The sequence below is a fragment of the Mya arenaria genome, chromosome 14 (genome assembly GCF_026914265.1).
Source record: "Mya arenaria isolate MELC-2E11 chromosome 14, ASM2691426v1".
Lineage (NCBI taxonomy): Eukaryota > Metazoa > Mollusca > Bivalvia > Myida > Myidae > Mya > Mya arenaria.
Window position 1 is genome coordinate 52,103,547 of NC_069135.1, and position 10,761 is coordinate 52,114,307.

The 10,761-nt window shown below is 34.9% G+C and overlaps 1 protein-coding gene across 2 annotated transcripts; it reads left to right on the forward strand.

Moving 5' to 3' along the window:
• Positions 1–1,630: 1,630 nt before the first annotated feature.
• LOC128217746 (uncharacterized) lies at positions 1,631–10,154 on the forward strand. Of its 2 annotated transcripts, none has more exons than XM_052925105.1 (6): positions 1,631–1,786; positions 3,328–3,667; positions 3,836–4,305; positions 4,722–5,155; positions 5,381–5,663; positions 8,574–10,154. In XM_052925105.1, exons 2-6 carry the CDS (start codon positions 3,346–3,348, stop codon positions 8,772–8,774), a joined length of 1,710 nt encoding a protein of 569 aa, XP_052781065.1. In that variant the 5' UTR covers positions 1,631–1,786; positions 3,328–3,345; the 3' UTR covers positions 8,775–10,154. The 2 variants fall into 2 exon arrangements, with proteins under 2 accessions (XP_052781065.1, XP_052781063.1); XM_052925103.1 differs by lacking the exon at positions 1,631–1,786 and adding an exon at positions 2,733–2,894.
• The last annotated feature ends 607 nt before the right edge of the window (positions 10,155–10,761 follow it).

Genomic DNA, 10,761 nt, shown 5'->3' on the forward strand with positions numbered 1-10,761 from the left:
ATCGGTTCTAAGAACAAATTCAGCCCTTCAATTTCTACAAATCTGTCATAATGTTCTACCCAAACAGTCAATTATCAACTAAATTTGTTAATTTGCTTGAGGAAAATCGCCGATTTTCTTGTCAACTGTGAACTCCTTAAACTAGGCCTTCAAGTTGAGGTAGGTTAAAAATAGAACAAGTAAACGCGGATATGGATTTATTTTACTTGCTTTATTTTTGTACAATCAAAGTTTCATTCGTACTTATGGTGAATACAAACATTTCGGTCATTGTTGTAAGATTCCAAGACGATGATTATTGATTATTATTTTTTCGATCGTATGATATTTTCTTAACAGCCTAGGCGAAATCCTGGCAATCAAATGGGATCATACCGTATCCGACTGACCGAATTAAATACAAACCATAGCCACGCGCCTTTGATATTATCACCGCTCGTGTTGTGACGTCACAAATTGTACCGTGTAATTTGCAGTCGACCAACAAATGTGTCGTAAACTTTCGAAAGTTTTTGTTTGGAATTCAGTTGATGGGACTTATTAAAATAAGGCGAAATAAATAACCATTGATAATTGCGGATAAATTAATGTAACGATTAATGAAATGTGTATTGGAACCTGGCAGTCAGCCTGCATGAATTTGCAAAGCCTAATCGTAAGAAGCCTGCATGATATACGCAATGCCTAATCGTAAAAAAGTATGTTTTATTTTGGACATGAATAACACCGCGAGCTATAATCCTAAATATTTTCATTTTAAAGACAGCAAAATATGTTTCTTGTGATTAACCACGTGTTTGGACCGTAAACATGCATTTGTCAATTTGAAGATATCGGACAGGGTTTGCCGCCCTCCGCCATTTTGTTTTCCTGTTGACATAGCGTCTCGGTAATACATACAGTGTGTGTATATACCATGTGATAAATTGCGTCATAATTGCTACGTCGGAAGGCAATATTTTGCTTTAAATGAATACTTTAAACAAAGATATCTTTACTATTTCTTCACCATTTTTAATGAAACATAGCGCAGTCTACGCCACTTACGGAGCCCGGCCTTCGGTCTTTTACCACAGTTTGATTAAGAGTTTATTTTCTTAAAACACTTCGACAAACCTTATCACAATACGGCCGTCTGACGGAGCACTGTCAAAACAGTATTTTGGAAACAGGTTTGTCGAAGTGTTTGATGAAACTAATCACCTTATCAAAATTCGGTAATAAAGCGAAGGCGGGGCATAGACTGCCCTTTTTTTTGTAAAAAATGGTGTAGTAAAGAAAAGTTATCTATGATTTAAGTCTTTATTTTAAGCAAAATGTTGCCTTCGGACGTGGCATATATGACGTAATTTATCACGTGGTATACTGACATAAGAAGGTATGAAAGTTTATTCTCCGGGGACATAGAAAGGCAAACAACGAAAATAATGACGATATATTTAAAAAAAAAATACGATAGAATTAATATTTTTTTTTTTTACTTTTATGTCTAAAAAAGATTAGGGTCGGCGAGGAAAAATTAGGGTCGGTCGGGTTACCGAAAACACAGGTGTGTTTTTTTGCCTTAACAAACGTGCAAAGCTTGCACCCTTTGTAAATTCACTATTATAAGGTTTGCTTGCAAGTAACATGATATCTGCTTGCATGCTGCACTCATAGATGATTGCGCGGCAAATAACACAACTTGCGACAATACGAGAACGACTAGACATTATTGTGCAGGATTTGGCTTTGATGAGCGGGATTTGTATTTATGAATAATATTTCAGGAGTATATTGAGTTAAGGTAAACGTTTATGTTTTGATAAATTACTGTTAAAATTGTACTGTCATCATTAAGATCTCATTTCATTTGTACTTTTAACATTCTAAATCCCATTTGGCTCGTACTCATCACACTCTCAATCTTATTGGACTTGGGTTTTGGAGGTACGAGGGTATACTAAGGAAAATATATATTTCGGAAATGATGTCGTTGTGTTTGTGCCCCAACCCAATGTACACTAGTGTTTGAATTGACCTTGAGAACAAAATAAACATAATTAAACAGCGAACAAATATCAAAGTTATACTTTCACTATTTGAAACAGTGAATACTCATTTTCATAACACTCATAAACCGCAGGTAAGCATAAAATAAATAGGCTTTAATAATAAATAACAACATAATGCTCACCGAAATTCAATGAATTTATTTCCAAAACAATGTAGTTTGCAATAGCGTTTTCATCAATATTAGGGGCCAAGAAAATTTAATATTTATACAACAGAAGGAATGTATGTATTAAAACAATGTTTAGCAAAGCTTCCTACTTTAATTAATTTATCGTCGCATTCGATGCTGCTTTAAAAGATACGATGATAATTATTTCAACTAAGGAGCTATTTTTTGACGAAGAAAATCAGTAATAACGTATCTAAAACGAAAGCAATACCCAGTAGACTAATTCATATTGAAATACAGGGGAAAATAATAAACAGATTCCATACAGAGATAAATTCATGTGGTAATAGCTTCAAACGTACATTTTAAGAGCGATACGCATGAGTGAGTTATATTTTTGTAAAGGTGTATTGTACTGAATCGATAAGAGGAGCTGTTATCTGCACAAACAGGATGTCTGGTTTTCAAGGACAAATCAAAGTGTCGTGCGTAGGTTGCACTTAAAATTTGTTTAAAGTACTTAAAACCGGAACACATAATAACTTCAGAGTTGCGGTTTGACGTGCAATTAAATTAAATCCGTATGATCTCGGATATTAGACATGGGTCAATTGTAATGCATCTAGTCGAACTCCATACAATCTGTTCCAACATTGAGAGAAGAAACGGATATATCTCAGTAATTATTTCGGCCCTTTGTTTGATAATTCAAGCAAAAGGCACAACACAGGTACAAATATGAGAACATGTTCGTAAAAAAGATCTTTAAAGATCTATATGTCTACTAGTCTTGACGCCTTAATTGGTGCATTTTGAACATCGCAAAGGGATATAAACCAATTGAAATGCTAGGTTGTAATTATCATACAACAAAATACCACTATTGTAATTCATCATTCAATCACAGCCTTAAAGTGCAGGTGTATGTATATACATCTAGAGAGGTTTCTTTATTTCTATTTAAATTTACAAAAAAAAATGAACTGATGCCATACAGGCTGCTGGAATTTATTTGACTAAAATAGCGCACTTTTATTTGCGGACAAATAAATACATATACAAATGAAAATGATCCTTTTCGTGTTGGAAAGGAATAAAATAATGATTTCTGGCAAAACTTAATAAATGTCAAAAGAATCAAGTTTATCTATTATCAATTTCAGTTGGTCTTGTTTCTTATCATGGATCCGGAAACATGTCAAGCACTAGCAGATAGTTATATGAATGAAGTCCAAGATAAGCTAAAAAAGTATGACGTCCTACGCGATTTGGATATTTTCGTTTTGGACAACTCGATTCGTGAGAGTACTGTTGGTCAACTGAAGGGACATACTTTGGAAGATAAATGGGCAATCTACAATACATCGAAGAAATGCGGCTTCAAAAACATCATCGTGGCCAGTTTTAACCATATGACCCGTGTCGATGACGTTTTTATGAAAGAGCTAATAGCAAAAGGCGAAGACCCTGAGACACTTTGGGCTTTCTCCGAAATCACGGAAAGTAAGTGTATGCTGTTATTACATGTTTATCTTTTTTTGTACGTAATCTGTAGTATATACTTGTAAATATAATAATCAATCAAGTGAAATATGTTGTCACTACAGTATCAAACCTTGACAATTAACCTTCTAATGCATCAATGAACATTAAACGCTTGTATTTGTTAAGGCATCACGAAAAAGGTCCCTGACACAGAGAAGTTGCCTGTCGGACTACGCAAGATGCAATCTGCTGGTTTGCGAAACGTCATTTTTGAGTTTGACCTTGGTGACTCTACCTATGACTTCGACAAGTTTACGGTCGATCAACTGTGCGCTCTCCTTGAGAAGTTAGTACGGTGGTGCTTTGAAAACCTCGGCGACAGGCCTAAAATTGTGTTTAATATACGTGATCTCCCTGACGCCATGTCCGGGGACGCCGATCGTGTTTTCAGGGTGGTGTCATTTCTTTCAAACCTACCGGAGGAGATCAAGTTGTTTGGATTGATTTTTGAGGAGCCGCGTGGAAAGTCTTTGCCGGAAGAATGTGGTACTTGGGCCAAGTATATTCGAAAGGTTATGGACGACGCAGAATGGAAAGGACACCTTCTTGTTCATGTGCATGAAAAGTTTGGATACCTCGACGCAACTGCCCTCGAGGTAACGTTTGTCTATTTTAGTAATGGTTACTGTAAATTATTTTCCAACATTTCATTTTATCTGTGATTTTATGACGATGCGACTTTAAACCCTTGCTACATAATACTTAAAAACCTTACATTTACAAAGTAAAGTATTCATGTAATCATGGTCAAAAAACTACAGCTCGGGCAAATTTCCACAAAACACAAAAGTCGCCAAAAAAAGGAAACCGTCTCGTGTTCATTGTAATAATTTTGAAATGAATACTCATTCAGAATGCTTAAATAACGTTGTAATTTAAGAATGAAGAGACACGACTCGACAGGATTCTTCTTAGATTCCCTCTAAATCAGGCAATATCGTTTGCTTGTTATAGTTGTTTAGATACGACGCGCTAAGTTAAGCATTATGAAACGCTTAATCTTTCAATAAAGGTGCTGATGAACGGGGCTGACGGAATATGGGCGAGCGTCTGTAAAGAGGGAGCGGCGATGGGGAACGCGTCATCCTGTGTGACTCTCATGAATCTCGTTCGACTGGGTAACAAAAAGGTCCTTCAGCGTTACAACTGTGCCTATCTCCGCCAAGCCGCAATTATCACGACGGAACTTAGCACAGGAAAACCACCGCATAAGAATCAACCTATATACGGCGCGCGGGCTTTGGATTTCGTTTTTGATTTGGGTAAGGAGGAGTTTGACCTTGCAAGCTTCTTTGGAGAGACGGCCCCTGTTCGGATCACAACTCTTTCTTCGCCTGAGATGATTCGCTTACGTCTTGTGAATTTGTTTGGTGAAGATGAAAGTTTCACGGTTGATCAAGCATACAAAATGAAGGAACACATGCTCGAAGATTTAAGAAGTGGAAGGTAAAAACATGATTTAATTGATTTGCCATGCTTAACATATTTAATTTAAATTCAGATTATTTTGTTAATCGCTAAAATTTGAATTTCAGCAAATTATCAACTCTCCGTAATGAATGTATCAAAAGCGGTCTTTTTTTAAAAGATTTGATACGGCTGTTTTATCACAGTGATCGAATAAAAATCTTCAATTTAAAACATTAAGTCTCAGTGTGTTTTCTGTTTCAGAAAGGAAGAATACATGAGCAAGGTTGGACTTGCGATCCTCTTTGATCGCTCTGGAGGTAAAATAACAGCTGCAATGAGGGATGCAATAGAATCAGACACCCTTCTTACACCACATGCCCAGAATCTCCTTACGGAGATCCGCGAACGCTGGGACGAGTGGGACTTTAGGGAGGAAGGAGTGGACAGAGGGGACAACATGTTACTCTTTGATTCGTTTTACAATGCGTTCATGGCACCTTATTTCTCTTGCTACCGTTGCAACGACACCAAGAAAGCGTTGCAGGTACTTCGTTTGTTGTTTAGATATGTAAGCCAGACATCGACGAAACAAACATTGCTAAGACACAATATTCTTCGACATTCTTTGAAAATCGCCATATACACATAAACATCTGTTTGGTTGAGACTGTATGTTGAGACGTTACACAAAGATTGCAACACTTTCAACTGCAAAAAGAACAAATAATTAACTTGAGAAAATGACAAATACAATAACTTTTTCGCCGTTGCACGCACGTTGCAGGCGATTTAAACTCTGTTTTTTTATATATATTTTTTAACCTATTTACCCCTTTGCCAGTCACGCCAAGAAAAGGTTTCCCTGACCGTTCTTGCTAGCCCTATCAAAAAATGAAAATAAATATGTTGTTTTTTATGTTTTCAATGCTGTTTTATCTTTTTTGGGGCATGTTAAATGTACCGACACGTGCTGAGGATAGAGGGGGCATAACTCACGAATCGAAACATAAATAGTTTGTGTCGAAAGGGGTGTTTGGGTGTCCTCTCTCAAGAGATTTTCGTCTCTTCTTAATCTGAAATGGTGTATTTTGATTTATAGCAGACATTGACATGGACAATTTTAAAATAGACACGCGCCGAGTACGCCCCCAAAACTCCATAACCCGCAGTGCAGATGTCTTTGTTGTGATTTAAAAGTTGTGTTCGATTTGTGTCGTTTCCATTTGTTATAGGCTTGGTTTGCTCCGGTAGTCTGAATAAGAAGTTAAATTTTAATGTTTTCGTTTTTTTGTGTCATAAGCTCCAAACACAAGAAGAAATATCGCTTTTATTTTTAGAATATATAAATATGGAACGAACAATTTCTTAGAAAATACCAATACAAATCAGATATCTAAGAGCATGCCTTTAATAGAAGTTTCCAAATGAATTATTATATAACTTTTATTTAATATGCTGTCAAAAATGGTCGAAACTGCAAATTCTAACACAAACATATGTTAAAGAACATTTCCTGAAATTCCTTTGTTAGTAATAAATAAAACATTATTATTAGTTGATTGTTATCCAAAGATCTGTGGCAATTCAAAGCCAGATTTTGATATATTGAAGGGTTTTGGATGTGATAGGATAACTTAAGATATGCAGATTTGTCTCCCTTGTTTATTTGCAATTCGAGTACTAAAGTACGCTTACAAAATATGTGTTTTCTGATCCATTTTTTTATATTTTCGAAAACATGTGTCTCTAAGTATAATTCAAACAAATATTTGAAAATCTTTAAAATACGTACTTAAGAACAAGAGGTCGTGTGTAACTATTCTAGATAAACTCCATGAAACCTGCTTTTAAATGTATATTTTCACAACGACAGAAATTCACGTTCCGGTGGTTTGCGACAATTTTTAATAGCTCATGCAAATAAAACTTTGGTTTTATATAATGACATTAAATCTGAACGAACATAAAGCGATGTCTGTGGTGCATGAAACAACGACCATCGGTGCTCTAGAAACTGTGCTAACCTTTCAACTTAATAGTTTTCCCGCTAACATAATTTACAGACCACTAGCGATCTCTGCCAGAATTAATGAGCGAGTATAGCTGAAGTTCCTATATCAAGCTGCTATATAAACCTTTTCTAAAATGTTTTTCTTCCCTTTTTTATTTGGATAGGTTTGTTTTTATCAAATTTCAATTATTCATTATGCATTGAGATTAAAATACAAAAACAGTATTTAAAAGTAAAGATAATGTACGATGTTTGTCAATATGATATTCCAAGTAGCTATGGTCACGTGATTTGCATGGTGACAGTGAAAAAAAAACTGTTTAGCGGCCGAAGTTTTAGGCCTCACCGGCACTGAACAAGAAACACCAAGCAAGACGAAGACAGACAATACATGCATTAACATGTCTGTATTATTAAATGTTTGGGTTTCTGCCTTGGAATGATGAGTGAAGCAGTACATCTTGGATTTAAAACTGTTAAGAATAACTCACTATCACACTTGTCCAAACACGTATCTTCAACAGTAAAATAGAAACAAATGTATACCAGTCAGTATCAATTTGAACATATAGACAAAAAGTATAACAACGCATGTAACACGTATAAAATAGATATAGGAAATATGGTGACCAAGACAGATCAGATAGTTATCTTGTTGTATTTTGTAAAACTGCTAAACCAAATGCACGCAACAAAATGCATTGGACTCGTTAATAATAATAATCTTTATGTTTACGTTTTCCCTCTACAATGTCAGGATCTTCACTTAGAATTCCTCAGGATCAAATCACACACATGATATTTATTTCCTGTATGTGATGTATCCTAACAATGCCCTAAACAAATGTTACGCGTACACATCTATATCAGTGGTTTGAAACTATGCATATGCAACATACTCAGAAGTCTGGATTGACATTACTGAGACAAATTTAGAAATCTTCACTCTTTCTGTTTAATTCGATATTACATGACTGACACACAAATCGTAGGTGGCCAAAAGCCTGTGAATGCTTTAAGCGCGTTGATTTTAATTTTATTAGTGTATAATATGCATTCAGTGATGGTTTAAAGTTGCGAGTATGCACTTACACAAATAGATGGTTTGATGCGACACCATCATAAGTACATACTAACAATCGGAATATAAAATTGTCAGGAAAGAGCCGGTTTAAGGCTATTTTAAATACAGAAACGATATTTATGAATGAATAACAACTTGATTGCATTGAAATGTCATACAGTACCAATCACGTGATTTAAATATCCATTTTACTTCTATTTTTATATCATCTTATTCGATATTATTTGAGGCATTTAGAGAAGCCTAATTTGTCTTGTATATATAACAATTAAAATAAATTATGTTAACACAAATGGTGTAGTAATTTTTATATGAACTTGTTTTTGTTTTGTCTGATTCTTATTGCTCCATTTCTGCAGTGTCTGGACATGGACTGTGACGGGCAGGTGGACTGGTCAGAATTCCTCGTGTATCTTAAATGGGCGCTTCACCAGTACCCCGACGTCAAAGACTCCTACGAGCTCATAGATGTCGCCTTCCGGAAGGGGCTCATTCCCGCCATGAGGGACGAATTTCTGCGGCAGCAGGAGGAGGAACAACAGGACTGCAAATTGATGTAAACAAAAACATTTTGAGCGAAAAACGAATCGAATGTAACCAGTCATGAGACATGCCATATTCTGTAGTGTGCTTCAAAGTATATGCTTGTGTATTTTTGTAGGAAGTGAACATTATTGAAGTTTGTGTAAAAATGACTTCATGAATTTACCTGTAGACTTATCTAGATATTGCTTTACATATTTAATTCAGATATCGGTTTATCATACACTTTGTATTTGCTTTATTTGTTGTTAGATTATATTAATGTTCTTTATGTCATTGTATCTATGTATAAAGGCCTTGCGTTCCACTCACATACCCTCGGCTTATTCTAGAAGTCATCAACTGGAATTAAGGAATACATATGGGGTGTTCATTTCATCGCACCATTTCATGTGATCATGTTACATCTTGATGCCGGGTGACCCAATATAGTGCTGATATCATTTGTTTTCTTTACAACCGGTATACAAAATTGAGGACTGAAGATACATTAAAGATAAAGTTAACCGAGGTTATATTTTTGTTTTGTTTTTCGAATAAAGTCGGACGTGTGCTGCTATATTCCGCAATCTTTCAAGGCAAATAAATATTGTTTGTAGTATTATTTCCGTTACAATTTTTTCATATTTCTTATCTGCACATAAAATCCCTCAAAAAATAGCAAACTAATTTGGTGTCACCAGACACACAAAATTCAAATCTTTGTACATGGGATACCTTAATTACGATGTTATGGGTTCCTCCAAGTAGTTAAACAAAATAGCTGTTTAGTATTCTGTATCTAAGCTCTTCAGAGAAAGTACAGGTTTGTCTTCGGGTGATATTCAGTACTAGGCTGGTTTTTAATATACGTCTTAGTTGGATCTAATAACGATGTAGCGAATCGGATTACTTGTTATTAACAACTGACCAATAGATTGAATGAAGTCAATGATGTATGACCCTAACATTAACTTGACAATAAGTATGTGGAAAAAGATATCAGAGATATATAGTATTTGATGTCATTGGGCAACACTTTGAAAAACATATGTCTCCTTGCAAAGAACCCTTTTTCGCCGTGCAAATTCGTGTATACACGTTCTTACTGAAACGGTTATTAATAATTCTTGGTACAAATGGATATATATATATATGTTATATACAATCAAACAAGTCATTAGATATGCCATATTCTGTATTGTTCTTTCAAGTAAATATTTGCGTATAATTGTATTTTTTGTAACTAGCGAACATTATTAGTAAAATTGACTTTCTGTGTTTACTTGTAGACTTACACCTTGCTTTGCATAATTCGTTATCGGTGTCGGTTTTCTATATACTTTGTATTTACTTTGTATTTACTACATTTCCTTGAAATATTATATATATTCGGAGATTATATTTTGTTTGATTTATATTTCAACTAAAGTTGGATTTAAACTGACCTATTTGGCACTTTTTCAAGGCAAAACTAGCTTGTTTGTTATTGTTTTTGTTGCATTGTTTTAGATATTCTTTTTCTGCACACAGCACACTTCAAATGATAATCAACTACTATGTGGTCACCGGAGATCTAAAATTTACTTAACATGTTCATCGTATACCTTAATTACGTTGTAATGAGCACATATAATTATGTAATACAACAGTTTAGCTGATTTTGTTAATATGCAGGTTTGTGCTCATAAAATCTGTGTTATCGATTAATAAATTCAATTTTTTCGGCAAAGGGGAAAAATAAGTATCTTCCATGGCCGCTCATGTAAGATAGGTTCATCCCAACACGAGCGTATGGTGTTTTGCTGGAACTAGTTTTACGATGCTTTTTTTCCCACCTCAGTTTATCAAACTAAAGTTAAAATGTATCTTTTCGCTGTCACTCTTTAGTACATGGTAAAAAAATCGAGTATAGATATGTGAGAATTTTTTGTTGTCATAGATATACGCACTGTGAGTCTTTGCTATACTTCGTTTTTACCATAAAAACAACAACACAAATGTGCAATACCAGACGAGTTGTTT